We start from the raw sequence: 18,626 nt of genomic DNA on the forward strand, positions 1-18,626 counted from the left end.
ACATGTAGATTATACCTACTGATTATCAGCCATACTCTTCCCACTCCAAATTATTTCTTGGTATCAGGGTGGAGGAACTGTAAGCCATAATATAGTGATGGCAATGGCCATGGTGTTGGTATGGATGTTTCTCCATCCCATGAACTAGGCCGTGAGGTTTGAGTCAGAGTCTCTGGAAAGCCAAGAGCAGAGCCGTGGGCCGCAGGCTGTGTCCTCGATCAAGTGGTAGGGCAGCAGGAACAAGTGCCTGTGTGTTATTTGTGAGAATCCTTATCCTTCACCATGGGCATTGTTCCTTCTGTGGCTCTATGGTCATGGTGAGTATGTCAGCCTTAATATGCTTAGGTTGACGATCGTGCTAATTGATTCGCAGCCCCATGTGATGTTACTGACCATAGGGCTACATCTTACGGGCAACATTCGTATATTCTAATAGCTAACAGGCAGGACAATTAGGATTGATTAAGCCTCTTCTACATACCCAATGCAGCTTCACAAACTCAGACATACACAGATACACACATGCACCTTCATATAATACTCAATAACTTTGTTCGCTACATAATATAACACTGATTTTCATATACCTGGTTCAAGATTTGGGGAGGTAGACTAATTGACCTAAGGCCACAAAAACTGTCGTGGACCTTGAAGAAAGGCCCATTCCTTCCTTCTCCAGCCTAGAGCAGCTGGCCAAGCCTTGGGTATGCCGTATTCTCTCCTACAGTGTGCCACCGTTTCCCATTTTTTCAAGCATAGTGTCAGATTCAGGTAATTGTGTTCTACTCAGGAATCTTTAAAAAGGAGAAAGAATCAACCTTAATGACATAGACTGTCAGCTCCCAGTATGAGAAAGAAAGCACATATAAGGGCACCCGGTGCCATTTATACACCTTTATTCCAGACTTGTTAGAAATGCCGACAACAATGACTTGCTACAAATGCTGCTTCGGACGAGGCTCTGGGGTCTGCTGCTCTCTCCTGTCAGCAGCAGGTCACGGGGAGTTGTGTTCACACCCATAGCCTCACTGCACTGAGGGCAGTGCTGAAAGTTCTGAAGGCCCGGTGAGTGCCCTGCACGGCCAGGAGGAGTGAGCCAGCTTCGGCCTCATAGCCAGCCTCCTGCAGCTGTTTAGCCAGCTCTTCTGCATTCCAGTGCCCTTGCTGGTTGCTGGCCACAAGGTGAGCAATGATGTGTGGATAGAAGGGTGTGGAGACACATTTCACCAGCAGCCTGGCATCCACGAGAAGGGCAAGCAGCTCCTGGTCACAATTGGAGTCATTCACCTTCAAGAAATAAGAAACCTGTGAGTGGGCATTTGTGTTCTTTCTCCCCAATTCCCCGTGTTCTACAAGGCATTGTCACTTGCTGGCCTTCAATATCATTCAAACCTGTCTAGCTTAAGACGACCTGCCCCACACAGTGCAAGGAGGACCTGAACTCTTGGAAATCAGAGATGGGACAACAGACATGGCTTCCTTTCAGCATTCGGAGATAATGTACCACATCTCTGCTTGAGCCATTTTGTGTTTAGTGGTGAAGAAGCAGTACTTTGTGGAACCCCTTCTAGTTCAGCCTGAGAGACTGGCACTTCATGTCTCAGTCTCACAATAAGAAATTTTACTTAATGTTGTAAGTGGTAGAGCCACAGTCTGCATTAGGTTAGGCTTCACTTCAAAGTCCTAGCACCTAACAATCAAATTTACCATTTTGTTTTTTCATCTAAGTTCTTTAGCCCCAACTCAGCCTGGAATGCAGATCCCCGTGAAAACAAATCTTTGCAGGGTGAGAAAGTCTTTCTTCCTCGACTGCTGAAAGTAGGCAGGAGAACATGATCAGAACAGTGGCTGACGCTGTTCTCACTGAAATCCACAGGACGTGCAGCTCTCACCTTTCAAGGTTACATGTGGCTCTCCACAGCTTTGTCAATTTGTTTATTTTTTTTTTTCTGTTTTGGATTATTGTTCCTCCTTGTAAAGAATCAAAGCAACATGAATAGCATATGAAAAACTGTTACTTCCATCCGGAATCATGAGACAGCTGCATGGTAGGTTCTACTTGCTGTCACAGCATTTTTTTTTTTTTTGCAGGAATTTGTTTATTGATCATGAAGGTTAAGACTTCTAAAAAGGTATTCATTTAATTTTTCTTTGTGCTGTCAGTGGACGTAATGGAAAATATTGCACAGAACTGAAGTTTCAAAGTAATAATTAAAATATCTAAGCAAAAAACAGTTGCTTTACATTTTAAAAAGTTAATCAAACAAAATTAATTGAAGTGCTTCTCAGATTTGAAAGTCTTAAAAATGTTATCTCATGTTTTATTTGATTTTTTCTTTTTTTTCAATTTTTTTTTTTTTAAATTGACACTGTACAAAGAGTTCAAACGGCCGGTAAAACTGCTGCCTTAAAATTGTTGGCTTTAAGTAACACAGGTATAATCTGAATTTACCTCAGTACTTTCTAAAGCGGCAACAGTACAAGCACAGAGCTTTTCTAGTGTCGAGAACCTGTTTTGGCTCTATCTCTGAGGATAGCTATCTGGAGGGCCTCTGAAACTGCCACCACGTCCTATAAAGTGTCACAGCATATTTTAACTGTGGTTGTATGGACCTCAAAATGATGTGGCAAGTCAAGGTTAACTAATTAATTAAGTACATCAGCTATATCACGAAACTGTAAGCAGTATGTTTTTCTTGCCTGTTTGTTATGAAGAGTAGGTACTGAAGAGAGCATTGTCTACTGGCACAAAGACAGAGAAGAAGAGATAACTTACCGCCTCCATCTATTATGCTTCAGGAATGTTCATAACCAGACATACTCATTAGCTCCAGCAGCACTTTCTTGGTGACCTTTACTAAAGCTCTGCTAGCCAGGCTCATGGCTCCTTCCTCCAGGTTCCCTACACACCTGATACATGCCTTTTCATGGTCTATTATGGTGACCTGTCTGCCTTGCCTGCTGATGGGGATGGAGAAGGGGGGGGGTTGTACAAGGATTTAATGGTTTTTCTATTTCAGTATCTGGTACTGTTAACATTGGTTGGTCAAGTGGCCAAATGAGTGTCTTCAGTAAACTTTGTCACAACTTTATATACTGTACAATTATGTGATAAAGACCTAGATTTGTCAGTGAATCGATCCCCGATCCCTAGGGCATTAGATGCTGCTATCCAGGCACCTCCACGTCCTCAGGCCTCTTTCTCTGCCTTCTCATTTCACATACTTGTTTTGAAGTAGAGTCTCTCACATGTGGCTCAGGCTGGCCTAAAACTGGAACTTACAGCAACTCTTCCATTTCAGCCTCCTGACTGCTGGTATTACAGATATGAGCCAGGGCTTTCACTTCCCAAACTCTTACCCTTGATCTAAAAAAATATTGGTCTCTACTGTGCTTTGGGCTTATGTTGTTTGAGGATGCTATATAGGAGAGGACACTGTTATAAGAGACTATCTCTCCTGTCCTGTGAGGGCTATTCATGTACCTCTGGGCTCTGAATGGTTTCCATACTCATTCCACCCTGCCAATGGCCAATCCTGCTTTTCGCATTTGCCAAGCATCAATCTTAACTCTGTGGAGCGCCTGCATCCCCTCCACATGCACACGCCCAGAGAAATGTTCTCAGAGAAATGTCCACAGGACTCCATTATGGCACTTCATCCTCACACAATAGATGTACATTTTGTGGGTGCTCCACAGTTGGTGTGTGTTAGCAGCTTGTCTCTGATTAGCTGGTTTGTTCTTGGTTCCCTTCCAGAACACCAGCCCCTTTGAGGTGGAGACTCTGTATCTTATGTTTTCTCATGTATTCCCCATGCTCACAATGGTTGGCCATAGAGTAGTAGCACTCCAAGAGTTGTAAAATGAGGATGTGAATGTGAGTCACCCACACAGGTCATAAGTGTGTTTCACTCTAGTGTTATCCGTGTATATGTGGAATCACATGACCTCTGGGTTACTTCACATATCATTTTTCTGGTTTACTCTTTGAAGTAAAGCCTCATTCTACCTCATCCTCCAGGAGGTCAGCCAGTAGGCCCTTTCAACTGTTTGATAAAATTTCTAGATGAAAGGTTGAGTCTAGGCACTGCCAAGTGAATTGTCCTGAGTAAGTGTGCAAGGCTGGGGTGTCAGACAGTTCCATTGAAAGGAAGAGATGGTTCCTCTGCCAAAGTTGGTCCCTCTCCCTGCTCCTTCAGGCCTGACACCCATCACAGCTGCTTCTGGTGAGTGGGGCCTAGCCTTTCCAGGAGCTGCCACAGACTGTCAAGGAGCAGGCTGAAGGAGCAGGAGCCTTCTGCTCCAGTGTAGTTTTCTCACTGAAATGCCTTCAGGAAAAGGCAGAGTCAACACCAAGAGTCAAGAATTACAATGATCATGATCAGAGAGTGGGGAAAGGCTTGGGGGAAATTCTGCTCTTGCATCTCAAGATGCATTGCAAGGAAAGGGTAGTGACAATTTCACTTTATTTCCTTTTGTGACTTAATGCTTGCCTCTTGGTAGATGCACAGAATGGCTTTAAAATTGTGATTTGCAAAGAAAATACTGAGGAGATAATTATTCTGTGCATATCTGGAACACAATACAGAATGAAAAAGTAAATAAAAGTTGAGCATGGTAGTTCAAGTCTGTAATTCCAGCTCTTGTGAGGCAGAAACATCAGATGCTCAATGAAAGCCTGGGCTACATAGTGAGTTCGAGGCCATATTTAAAAGCAGAAGAGGAGAAGTGGTGATGACATGGCCCAGAGGGGGATAACTTGTTTCCCAACCTGATGACCTCAGTTCCATTTCTGGTTGATTCCTAAAAATTGAACTCTGACCTCCACAGTGTGCTGTGTTGTGTGTGCCCTTGTACACAATACTAGTGAGAGTAAAGACAGCTGCGTTTGTCTGATCTGTTCTTTAAAGAGAAGTGTGCCGTACAGAAAGGAAATGAGCAGCCATAGCTTCAGGTCAGAGCTTCTCCTCACATCTGCATGTCTTTTATCGGTGCACTGGAGCCAGACTCTCCTTTTGCTCTGTGTGGCCCACAACACTCCAGGCACAGGATGTTCTAGCCACAGTGTGTCAGCTTGTTAGGCCTCAGGTTTCATCTTTCTTGTTTTTGTCTAAGATTCTAACTAGAGCTATTAGTGACGTTGGTGTTGCCTGCCACACAGGAAGTTTCTGTTTCTCCATGTTATGTATCCTAACCACTTCTTATCCTGGACATTAAAGAGAAAATGAAACACTTTGGAAAAGTAATCGGTCCTCCACGCCTGGAATACACAAGAGCACGACTGTGCCTGCACTGCCCTTCCAGGAGCTGAGAACTGATAGTCTTCTCATAATACTAAGAACTCTAAGACTGTTTTTATGGTTTCCATACTTAAACATTTTAATGGCTGCAAATAGCCTATTGAAAGGATGCCAGCATTATTTAACTTCTACTATAAATTTTCATCAGTTTTACCTTGACATTATTGAAGCACTACAAAGAATGCTTTTTATGCATATTTTATTTTTTACTTAAATTTTTAAATAGTATAAATTTGATTATACTATTGAGTCATTTTATTGATAATATTGAGTCATTATGGACTGAACTGTGCTGTGTCCCTTTTTCTCCTTCCCAAACTGCACTGCACCCATTCAACTACAGACAGTAACTAGGTTTAGAGACCAGTCCTTTCAGGAAGTGATATAGGCTAAAGGGTCAGATGAGGGCAGCAGTGGGCTTCACTCCACTACAACTAGTGCTTTTTAAGAATGAAGCTCAGGACACACAGGAAAGCTGGGAGGCAAGTGCACAACAACAGAAAGTCACCTCCTCACACAGAGAAGAAAACAACCTGGCCATCACTGTGACTTCAGACTTCTGGTCTCAAAGAAGGTCCTGCTGTTGAAGCTATCAGCCTGTGGAACTGTTACAGTTACCCTCACACACTACAGCAACATATGGGTGATGCCTGAGTCCCTATATATATATATATTTTGTTATGGACATGCATGTGACATGTCTGAAGCATGTAGGTGGGGCCAACAGTCAGGTCTCAGCAGTGATAGCTGTGTACAGGTGTGTCAGCAGTGGATATTCAATAAAACAATGTGTTAATTTAGGAGTTAGGCAATGTATTTCACAGCCACTTCATTATGGGTTTCTGTATTTACAGAATTGAATTTCCCATCACCAGAACTTTGGGTTCTTTGTGTGACTTACATGCCAACCCTGGTTTCACTATAATGAACATTTTTTCTTATTGTTTGTAATTCTGTTCACTTATATTTTGACATATAGAGATTTTATATTGTTATATTGTTGGGAAACCAGTTATTGTCTTATAATTTCTTCAGCTACTTTAAAATTTAAGTTCTAAGCTTGCTCTTTCTCTTCCCCCACCCTAAGACAGGGTTTCTCTGTATAACCCTGAATGTTCTGGAACTCTCTCTGTAGACCAAGCTGGTCTCGAACTCACAGGGATCCCTGATGCCTCTGCCTTCCAACTGGGATTAAAGGCATGCACTACCACTGCCCAGCTAAGTTCTAAGTTCTTGAAGAAGTGTTTGTGTGTAGCTTTCTGACTTTTTTATTCAAGTTATGATCATTTATTTGTTATTCTTAAAGACTTATTTTTGACTGGACTCAGACTTTGAAGTAGAAGCTCTCAGTGAGGACAGCCTATGTCTCTTGGCTACCTGTTCTTGGTGCTTTTCTTTGGCTTCCTCCATTCCCTTTGCCAAAAGTTTAGTGTACTTTGAAGCCTCCTCGTTTTTCTTTTTTTATTGTTTATGATTATTAGTTACATTTTATTAATTCTGTATCCCAGCTGTATTCCGCTCCCTTATTCCCTCCCAATCCCACCCTCCCTCCCTCAGCTTCTCCCTGCCCCTTTCTAAGTCCACGGATTGGGGAGGACCTCCTCCCCTTTCATCTGGCCCTGTTTTATCAGGTATCTTCAGGGCTGGCTGCAAAGTCCTCCTCTGTGGCCTAACAGGACTGCTCCTCCCTTGGGGGGTGGGGAGGTCAAAGAGCCTGCCATTGAGTTCCTGTCAGAGATAGTCCCTGTTCCACTTACTATGGGAAACCAATTGGTTATTGAGCTACCACGAGCTTTGTCCGAGTAAAGGTTCTAGGTTATATCCATACATGGTACTTAGTATGCTCTTTCTTCAAAGCAATACATTGGCCTTTGTGTTGGAGACACAGGGAGTGACAAGATACTGAATCTTGGGTGCTTTGGTCCCGCGCTTCTTAACATTCCTTGTTTAAGGGCTTTCTGACAACATATCGGTGGACATCACCTTTAGAGAGATTAAAGAGCTTTTGTACTCTACTAGCTCTTTTAGGTCCCAGCCAACAAGGCACAGTAGTGTCTGTCAGTCCAGGAATATCCTTCTCTCCTTTTTTTTTTTTTTTTACAATAACCAAGTTGAGAACACTCATTGGCATCTACAATACATCCACAAACAGACTTTTGCTTCTTCTCTCCAGTTCTCCTTGGTCTATAACAAGAATGCCCCTTTAACAGCAGGCATACCCTGCCATGGCCAAAATGTCTTGCTTCATGGGAAAACCTTGTTTGTTATTCCCACCACTGATCTGGGCCACATAACCCTTCCACTCTTCACCCAGAGCATCTGCAGCTACTTCTGTGGCCACGTGCTTCTCATAGAACATATGAAGCTTGCACTCATCACCCACTTCAATGAGTTTCTGACAGCCGGTGGCAGCGAAGGAGATACTCAGTTTCATCTTGACACAGCCAATAGCCTAAGTTCTCCAGGAATTGACTTTAGCTTTGGCATTCAGCCTCAGAAAGTCATATGCCCTTGCTTAACTGGTACAGTAAGGGCTCAAAGGAGAAAACAGTATGTTTTTCTGAGTCTCAGTTTGACTCTTATATAAGTTTGAGCCACAACCAGAAGAATTGGTTGATTTCCCTCTAAACAAATGAATTAGAGTGAGAGAGAGTCTGGTGGAGGGAGCAGGAGACAGTCCTTTGGTTAGAGACAAGTCTCTAGCTGAGGGTCTGTGCTAAACATCTGTGCAGCTTTGCTAAACATCTCTCTAGACTCCACTTTGACATCATAACAGTGCTCTGTCTGAGGCCTGACAGCAATGCAAGTTTCCATGTGCCTTGTACAATACCTGGTGTGTAGTTCAGCTGCAGTTACTATACCAGACAAATGGGAATAAGAAATTGTCTAGAAAAGGAAAGACTCAGCATATTTACCACACAACAAGAAGCATCTCTCCTCTGTGTGCTCATGTGATCAGTTTTTGATGCTAAATAAATTCTGTAGATTTTGGGAAAGAAACATATAGATGCAGACACACAGTATTTCTGTCTTCCAGCTATTAAAAAGTTATCTTCTTGGTTCCTCTTTCAACAGTGAACCTTCTCTGAATTAAAGCCTTTGATTTTCTGGATCTCCATCAAACTAAGAGTAATTATGGTAATGAGGTAAGCTACACTCCAGTAGCACAATGTATATGAGGCTTCATCTCAGTGACTCTAAAGATCATTTATTCACTATTTTAGGGGGGACATTTGTCTCTTTTTCACATAACCTAACACTTCATAAGTTATTAAGATATTAACCAACAATTTGCAGAAAAGAGCAGCACAGGTATATACTTCAAACAAAAATATCCACAAGATAATGTATATTTTGTATTTGAACATGATGTCCTGATTCTACTTTCTTTGCAGACCATAAATTCCACTTCTGGAAGAACAGCTAATCATATACATTGACCAAGCCATCTGTCTTATGATCTAACAAAACAGGGAGAGGACCTTTGAAGAGCTGCAGCCCAGTTATGGCTGTGAACACAGTGGGATGCTAGACTTTGGGCTCCGGGTCACAATTGTTTCTGAATCATTCTGTCCTAGAGATACTTCATTTAAAGATAGAGGGATGTTGACATATTTCATCTTTTTAGATGTCCTGCAAATGTCATCATTCTTCACACAGCATTGGGTTGAACACATAGATGCTCAGTATGTCTGCTTACAACAACCATCAGGGCTTTTCAGAACTGGTTGCTCAGAAGGCAAATAAGGCAAATAGGTTTAAATAAAGGGTGGGCCAGCAGCTCTATGACACAGGAGGAGGAGCCAGGCCCTATGAGGTGCTACTGCAGACTTTCTATCACGATAGCTGCACATGTGAGAACTGATGACGGTGGGAAGGAACAGTGCTATGACTTTGAGACTGACATCAAAGTCCACATTTTTGAGCAAAAGCAGCTCCACCAAAAGAGCTGGAAGAGCAGGGAGAGTAACACTGTTTAATTCCAGGTAGGAAAGTGTTTCCTTGGTTACTTCCATCACTGGACTACTCAAATCTAAATTTGTTTGAATACAGTTAGAAAAACAAAACAAAACAAAACAAAATTTTTTGGTGTTAGGGTCAATACCAAAGAAGGGCTCTGTTGACACAGAGCAGGTCCTGAAGCCCTTACCCAATTCGTCTGCTCTCATAATACATCAAGATAAGAAGAGCGTGTGAGCTTGAGGGTGTAGGAGGCAATCTGGCATGAAAGTGACTCCTGCTAGGGAGAAAGAAGCTGGGAAAAAGAGTTAGAGGGGATAAAGAGAGGGGAGCTCCTTGCCTTTAATGAAACTTGCCAACCCACACAGGCTCTTCAGAGCACTTTTAAGGTTCTCCCTCCAGCTCAGAGACTGGGCAGTTCTACTGCCTCATTGCTAAGATGGAAGCAGCCCACTGGCTGGATCTGTGAAGAACTTTCATTAAAGAGGGTCCCTACTCACTCTGAGTTACTGCTAAGCAGGACTAAGGTCCATGTGGACTAAGGTCCATGTGCACAAGACAAGGGGTGCAGGCTTTGGTTAGGGGGCTCATAATGGCACAGTGCCCTGGGGTGTGGTAGTGCTGCCTTCCAGAAGAGCAGAGAGGGAGAAGCAGCCCATGTTGCTGGGGGTGGTGGTGGTTGTGTGTGTGTGTGTGTGTGTGTGTGTGTGTGTGTGTGTGTGTGTAAGCGGCAGCCTGCTCAGCACTTAAGCGTTTCCCTATAACTGCAAGCAGCTGTAAGGCTGTCAGCATCTGATAATGCACAGCGAAATAACACACGCTGCCAGCAAACAAGTGCGGGCATTTCTCCTCTCAGATATGTGCATGTGTGGACCAATTGCTGTCAGAGGATCCCTTTGCCAGATGTTATTTTTTTTTAATGTTAACAGGAGCTACTATCAACAACCAATAGGGGGAAAACGAAAGTTATTGATGAACCTTAGCCCTCACTAATGGACATAGTGAGCGTCAAAAGGAAAGGACAAAACAAAACAAACAAACAAAAACAGCACAGGCTTTCTAGTTTTCACTCAACAACCATGGATAATTTAAAAACAGTTGCCTTGCTGATGCTCTTCTCTGGGAGATGAATGACATGACCCTCTCCCAGTGCTGGAGAGCAATGACAGACTATAGTAATTGTATTTTTATTATCCAGTCCTCTAGATGACAAATTTACAGAGATGAAAAGCAGATAAGTGTTGCCAAGGCTTCTGAGGCTACAGAGGGCAGGATGAGGAGCCTTGTCATAGAGACACCATGGTTTGAGATTGCAGATCTACCTGCCCCAACACTGCAAATCTATACACTCGGAAAGTTGGAAAACTGGTATATACACACACACGCACACGCACACACACACACACACACACACACACACACACACACACATGTCAATAGGCATGTTAGCACTTACAATCCTGGTCACAATTACTGAAGCTATACCAGATTTGACCTTGGGAAACCTGGGTGACAAGCACCAAAGACCTTACTGTTAAGGTCCTACAACTGAATGTAAGAGTTAAATTACCTAAAAAAATATTTACAAATTCAAAGTGATAAGTCTATTCGATTTTTTGGAGCATGTGACATGTCTGAGGATAGTCAGCCTTTGGTGCTGTACATTTTTATGGGCATAGGCTAGCTGTCCTAACATAAACACTCTCTTTAGGCTCAACGAGTTTCTAAATGTGAGCATCTCTACATAGTGAGTGAGACATGTGAGCCATTTAAACCTGTGGCATTTAGTTTAAAGCTAAAGGACACAGTTGGCTGGCTCTAGCCTCATGGTCCTAGGCACACTGCCCACAGTGTCAGAGCAGTTTTAAGTTCAGAGTTAAGCTCAGAGGACCTTCTTATGGAGGTCCACTACAGCATTTAGTTCTCTTTACTTTTGTGTTTGCAGGGGCAGTGGGAGAGTTAGGAGTTTGCAGTCCCTGCTATAGTTGCAGTTCTGACACATGCATTGAGATAAAGAATTTTTATAATGAGAGACAATGCTCACCTATAAAGTCCTAACCAGGAGTGTGACAGAAGGATGAAGAGGGAGAGTCTTTTTCTCCAAGAGACCCTAGAGAGACAAGGACTCATGGAGACTAAACAGGGACTAAGGTTGGTGGAAAATGTGCCGGAGAATCACAGTCTGGTTTGTTCAGCTTGTTCTTCTTCCTTATTCCTTGAGTTCACAAGAAAAAAAAAAAAAAAAAAAAAAGGCTAAGAAAAAAATTCACCCTTGAACTCATGATCCTCCTACCTCTGCTTCTTTCAGCAAATCCACCCTTGTGAACCACAAGGGATAAAGATGCAGTAGTTTGTGGAAATGGCCAACTAATGACTGGCCTAACTTGAGACCTACCACATGGGAGAATGCCAACCCGTCACTATTAATGATTCTCTGCTATGCTTGTAGACATGAGCCAAGCTAACTGTCCTCTGAGAGGCTCCACCCAGCAGCGGGTCGAAACAGATCCTGACACCCACAGCCAAACATTTGATGAAGACCGGGGAATCTTGTGGGAGAGTAGGGGGAAGGATAGAGGAACCCAAAGGGGACACGAACTCCACAAGAAGACCAACAGAGACCAACCTAAGCCCATGAACCACCAACCTGAGTGCATGCATGGACTGGACTCCTCAGCTTCCTGCACTTATGGAGCTGAAGGACAGCCTGGTTTTCATGTGGTTCATTAGTAACCGGAGCAGGGGCTGTCACTGACATGGATGCAGTTGCTTGCTACTGGATCACTTTTCCCTAGCTGGGCAGTCTTGTCTGTCATCAGAAGAAGACTATACACTTAGTCCTGATGTGACATGAAGTGGCAGGGTGGGAATAGAGGGTGGGAATGAGGGCTCCCTTCTTTGGAAAGAAGAGGCAGGGTGAATAGGGGAAGAGGGTAGGAGGGTAAGACTGGGAGGAGAGGAGAGAGGGGGCTGAGACTGGTATGTAAAGTGAATAAATTAAAGAGAAAAAAAACCTAAAAAAAGCCTCCACTATAACCCTCAACTCTTATGAAGTTATAAAACCATAAAACATTTACATCTGCAGGGAGACTGGAAGACACTAACAGATTGACACCTGATTTCTGCAGTCTGGCATGCCGAAAGGTCCTGCCAGGACCGAGTACCAGTGATAACTGTGGTTATGCTACAATTTCTGCAGACACTATTACAGTACTTAAAGAATACAGCTGGCAAAAGGCAACAGATCTTCAATGGCTGTTGCCAAATATACTTTATGCAACATGTGGTATTTTTGCCATTAATAAAACGATTTGTCAATGATATCTTTTCATCTCTTTTTAGCTGTCTTCTGCAGCCAGCACAGACCTCTGTTCCAGAACTCCCCTTTTCTCTGGTTCCCAGAAGACATCTTGTCAATAGGGAGTTAGCACAGATAGTAAAATTATACAGAAGCATGCTTGCATCTGTATATGTGTGTATACAGGTGTGCACACATCATTCACATGAAACATGAATGTCTCTATGGAGGGGTTTGGGGAAGGATCATTCAACCTGAATTTGCTAAAACACAACTCTGACATGTCTAGCTGGAGACTGTATATTTAAAAGGGAAGAGACTGCTGCTTTTCTCAGTCTTCACGAGACAACGAGCCTTGCAGGAGGAATCTCCAAATGTGACTTCAGCATAACTGTTTTCAAGCCCAAACACTACTTCCGCTGAGGCTCAGGTTCCAGAAGAGAGGATTTTCAGACTTCAGATGCCTGCAGTGAGTGCTGCTGGAAAATGGTTCTGTCTGTGAGCAGCCACAGGTATAGCCCAGCAGACGGGCACCAACCTCAAGCGGGGTACAAATTTACCAGACATCAATCCCAAGTGGCAAGGAACCTGGGCTGCTGGTTCGTGAGCCTGAGATGCTGTTTCTCTGGGAAACTATTGTGTTCTCAGAAACCAAACAGCGCCTGGTTCATGGGAGACGCTCCATATATGTCTATGACACCAAGTGTGTACTGCCTGGATGGAAGAGAGGTGGCTACTGCAGTCACAGGATACTATTTATAAAGTGGCTGGGAATTAATCATGGTTATTGATGATGAGAATAAGAGCACTACATTCCATTTTTGGAAATAAGAACAGTAGCAAATTCAATTGGGCATACCTTAGTGACAGCTGAGATTTGCTCCAGAGCCATGGCCTGTAGAGTCTCATCTCCACTTTCCAGCAGAAGCTTCAGGGATGGGAGCAGGAGCGACTGGTGCAGCAGCAGCAGGCACAGCTCCTGCACACCCTGAAACCACATGAGAGAGGTGAGGTCCACTTATGGAGACAGTGCAACCCTGTGCTACATGTGCTGGATGAACCTTTAACACGCCTCTGCTGCTGCTGATGTGTGTGTGTGTGTGTGTACGTGTGTGTAGAGCTGCTGTCCATGTCATTCCCCTCCTGGTAAGCTGTAGACATCTTGCCAAGTGGTCAGACATCTGTGTATAATATTGCGTTGAGTGGCAGGGTGAAATCTTCATTATGCAGATCTAGTTATAATTTATTCTAATTCTCAGAGCCTTGTTCCCTTCTAGTACAACGGAGGCCTCTGTACCTGTTTTTCAGTTTTGTTGTTTGTATTGAGAATTAATGTTAATATAAATGTACAGTGTTAAACATACACCAGAGACTTCATAACAGCTGTTATCAAGAATTAATCAAAGTAATATCTAGTTCTTATCTACTGAGACAAAGGACATCAGCAAAGACAACGTTTTTAAACCATGGTTAAAATTCTAGCATTAAGGTAAATGGAATTCTTAAGATATTCCATCATCATGAAAATGATCTATGGCTCAAAACAATGAAAAAGTGTGGATCTCCAAAGGTATACTTGAATTTCATCCTCAGTTTTTTTATTCTACTTGATGAACCTGTCACACGAGAAATGGACTCTGAATTCTTACAGTAACAGAAGATAACCCTTTCCAACAAAGAGACAGAAGATATACAACAAGAGCATGAAAGAGTGAAGGCCCCACAAACTGTTTTGCCCTGCTGAGCTGGCTACCTCTAGTGTCTGACTGTAGCTATGACACAAAGAACTGAACAGTCCATCAAAGAGGAGACAATGAATGTAGTCCCATTATATTAAAGCGAAACTGTTTGGAAAAAAATGAAGGATCACTGCCCTGCATGGGGCTGATTGCTCTGCTGTGCTACTCCACAACAGCAGAGCAGAGAACATTCAAAATTCAAACACAGGCCATTCCCAGCATCTCTGTCCATCACTGTAAGATGAGATGATAAAGATGACACACTGAATGAGACTGTTCAAACTGGTGAGGTGCCTGCAGGTTGAGCAGTGAGCTACAGGGTCGCTGTTTTTGTGAACTGTCACCCACTGGGGTAGGGTCTTTAGAGATGCAGCTGTCATTTCTGCTCCTGTAAGTAGCCCTCCAGTCACACTCCTTTAAGCAAACCCAATAAAATCCTTTGGCTTAATGAGCTGGATGCAGTGGTGTGCTTACATTGGGCTGTTGTTGTTTCCCTGTCTGGGGTAGGTAGACACTGGTTCACATCTCCCCCAAAACAGTGACACATGCCAGACAGGCACCTCTGACTGGCACAGCTTAGCCTCCATTCTACATTCCTACTCTAGTCTTTCCTCCAGACATTAACTTCTGTCCTGTATTTCTGTACTCACCTATATGTTCTGCTTCAATAGTGAGCAATTCTTGTAATTCAAAGTTACATGGTACATACCATACTGAAAGTATTTATAGATGAGTCTCTCAGTACTTATGTCTGCTGTTTAAGTTATCAATAACTGATAAAAAACTTTAGCATTTCATTATGTTCAGAAATGTCATTGATTATAGCTTTAAGTTATAAATTTTATAAAATAACACAGATACCATCTAAGGAGACAATAAACAGATAGCATCTTAATTTGCTTTCTATTTCTGTGATTAAACCATAACCAAAAGCAACTTGGGGAATAAAGAGTTTATTTCATCTTAAAGATACAGTCGTTCATGAAGGGAAGGCAATGCAGGAAACTGGAGACAGGAAACTGAAGTAGAGACCATGGAGGAGTGTTGCCTTGCTCTCTGTGGCTTTCTCAGCCTGCTTTCTTATACCACCCAGGATGACCTGCTTAGGGGTGGCACCCTCACATCAACCATTAATCGAGAAAATGAAAATGCCTCACATACTTGGCGACAGGCAATCTGATGGGGGCATTCTCTCAATGAAGGTTCCTCTTCCCAATTGACTCTACCTTGTGATAAATATCTAAGCAGAAACAGAAAGCTCATGGCCCAGGCAAGGACTCTGTGGATAGAGGATGCCAGTTTATGTGATCCCTAGGTACATCACAGTCTCTTAGCTAGGTTATTTGCCAAATACTCGGTGTTTTCATGCTGAATATTGTCTGATGCTTGCATTGTGAGAGAAGTGTTAAGAGATTTACACAAGGAATTGCCATAAGGCCAAGCAGCAGAGAGGACCACAAAACCATTGCATTTGACAGCTTCACAGTTCAGTCAGTCCGAATATGACATCACAAGAGAGAGGCCTTGAAAGGGAATAGATAAGTCCCCTGAGGTCAGACCCAAGCCTTGGCCTCGAGAGTTGGTTCTCCCTGTGTGCTGTGATTCATGGCAATGTGTTGGGCAGTGTCTCTGTAGCCTGATATTGCCAGGGAAGTCAGAGCAGTCTACCCACATTCTTTATGCCTTCATAAAACCTATGGGGGCTCTGAATCAGTGTCAACAGATGTTTTAGAGCCTGCAGAGAGAGAGTGTGAGCAGGTGTGCAATGCTCACACATGCAGAGGAGCTGACTGCTCCCTCGTTCTAGGTCCTGATGCAGGTAAAGGCTCTGCTGGGCATGGGGATATCCGTGCTCTCCTGTTCTCCCAAGCTGTTCAAGTTAGGCTGGACCTAGACCTGATTTATAGGCTGCGGAACATGCCTCCATCTATCACCTCTACCTAGAGACTCAGGACTTCTGACCAGAACCACCCACTTGCTATGCTAGCTAGGCAGTAGTATACACCATGTCACTTGGTTTGTTCTAAAAACCTTTCACGACCATATTTTAGCCTCCTTAATGAGAAGAGGGTAAGGGCAAAGCAAGCAGAAGGGGAGATAGCTTGGATGTCATGGGAGTCTATATGAAGCTCCAGGCATTGTCAAAAGCAGCTAAGCTGTGATGAGGACGACTACTCTTGAGGTTCCCAACCTGGGCTTAGCCAGGCTCATTCCTGGGTGACTTGCTCCCACACAGCAGCCTGTAGCCTCTCCGATTCCTGCTTGTCCTCAGTGGGGTCATGGACTGCTGGATCAGTCCCAAACAGCAGGAGCTTGGAGTTGCAGATCTATGAGTGGCATGAACTTGTTTTATATTTTATCCCACATATCTTCTGCTCTTGGGAAAACCTCTTATACTTCATAAGCAAGCTGAGAAACAGGCTCCACAACTTGCAAAACTGTGAGATACACAACTTCTGAAAAGCAGTGATTTTAATTTGCTGGTAATATTTTTCCATGAGAAAAACCATGATGGCTGTTAAGGAAACAGGTACAATGAGGAACATTCTGGAATCACACAAAGAAAAGCATGGAAATCACTGGGGGAAGAAAAACTGTAATTATCGAGCTTTGTAGGGGATGAGAAATAGGGATAAGAGAAAATGAGAAATAGGGAAAATGGGTCAACCTTAGTGCCCTATCACAACTGGGCACACATGTCACGAGCTATGGGCAGAAAGCATGACTGAGCAGTGGATAATTTTAGCACCATGGTAAAGGAAATTATTATAGATCTGAGGTTAAGCTGAGCAACTCTGAAATGTGGTGAAATAAATTCAAGACATTTCTATTTTGTAATAATTATGTTCTCTCCCTAATAACACTTTAAATTTTTTATTGAGCATACTCAACCATAAAAATAATGCCTATCATTTACTCATCTCCTGTAATCATGACATTCAAGAAACAGTCTTTATACGCATGCCCAACTTAAGGAAAGAAATTAAGCCGATTAAAGCCATTGGAGCCACAGTGGCAGCAGCGCTACCTTTCACCCCATCTAGTTAAACAGAGAACTGCAAATGAACTACTCCTATTAGTCCCCTCCCTAACTCCATGAGAACTATGAATCTAAGAATAATGGCAATTAGTAGCCCACAGGGAGCTTCAGCCCATCTCCCTTAGGGCTGGAGACACAGTGGAAGAGACAGACTGCAAGATAGTAACACAAGAGTCTAACAAATGTCTTTCTGAGCAGCATTCAATTCAGCAGAGCAGTTATAGGCTGATTCTGACATCTGATTCTTATTGGACAGCGTGCCATTTTAGTTCATATGAAGGCAAAGGTATTTGCATACACTTACTTTGGTATAAATTAGAAACCATGTTGACCTCACTCTCTGTGGAGTGTTGAATCTTGTCTCAGGGATGAGCTCTTTCTACCAGGTTCACACCCTCAGAGCACTCTGTGATCCAGCAGAGCAGACATATGTGAACAAGTAGCTGAGAGCAGAGAGCCGTGGTACACATTCCACTGTGCCGTTGGTGCTGGCACTTTAAATAGTTCATAGAGTACCTGTCATTCCAATGGCTGGAGGAGTTCTTTAAGGACGTAAGTCTTTAAAAATTCAACAAAAACACTTGCTTAGTCGCAAGTTTGGGAAACAATTCATTGAATGCTCATTCATACTAAGAGTTGTTTTCTTGAGTGATCACAATGAGAATTTACAGGATCAGATTTATAATTTTGGTTTCAAGTTTATCTCCTATCTGGTAGAACTCAAAACCAGTGATTTAGTTTAATGCCATTACCCAAATGCTTAAATTTAAGACATACAAGTTGCTCAAATGGACATACTGCAGGCTACTATAATTAACAGAACATAAAAAAGTTTCTATGCTGTATAGATTACAAATACTCCTATGACACTTAAATCATGAGGTCAAATAAAAAATAAAGGTCAGAATAGAAGTGATTTGAGTTTCCGTTGTATGTTACGGAGAGCAATTGCTGTGGCTATCCAATTTCTTTACAATGGCACACAGAAGTATGCAAGGATCAGAGTGGTTGCTGGGTTACAGGGTACAACTGGCCTGATTTAGACAGGTAACAACTAAGCCACTAGGTTCCCTTGGAACGTCAACTTGGATTGGCCATAACAAAGGCCTCCAGGGGGAACTGCACTGGTCTATGCCCTGGGATTTGTAAAGTAATACTGCTTTGGAGCACTGGTAAAAAGAAAACACTTTCCAGGCATCCTTTTACTGCTGCTTGTTTTCATTTGATCCATTACAAATTATTGACCTTTAGCAGAATTGCTTAATCTAAGTGTTCAAGTACCGTGACTA

General features: G+C 42.9%; 1 protein-coding gene across 3 annotated transcripts in view; it reads right to left on the reverse strand.

Annotated features, from left to right (window-relative positions):
- Window positions 1–874: 874 nt before the first annotated feature.
- Window positions 875–18,626, reverse strand: part of Nbas (NBAS subunit of NRZ tethering complex) — a 299,994-nt gene continuing 282,242 nt past the window's right edge. For all 3 annotated transcript variants that reach the window (XM_055625644.1, XM_055625653.1, XM_055625635.1), the window contains exons 51-52: window positions 13,418–13,546; window positions 875–1,287 (exon numbers count right to left, since the gene is read on the reverse strand). In XM_055625644.1, coding sequence (XP_055481619.1) covers window positions 1,012–1,287; window positions 13,418–13,546 — 405 coding nt within the window. In that variant the 3' untranslated portion in view covers window positions 875–1,011. The remainder of the gene's footprint in view (window positions 1,288–13,417; window positions 13,547–18,626) is intronic.

The sequence above is a fragment of the Psammomys obesus genome, unplaced genomic scaffold (assembly GCF_907164565.1).
Source record: "Psammomys obesus unplaced genomic scaffold, mPsaObe1.curated_primary_1811, whole genome shotgun sequence".
Classification (NCBI taxonomy): Eukaryota; Metazoa; Chordata; class Mammalia; order Rodentia; family Muridae; genus Psammomys; species Psammomys obesus.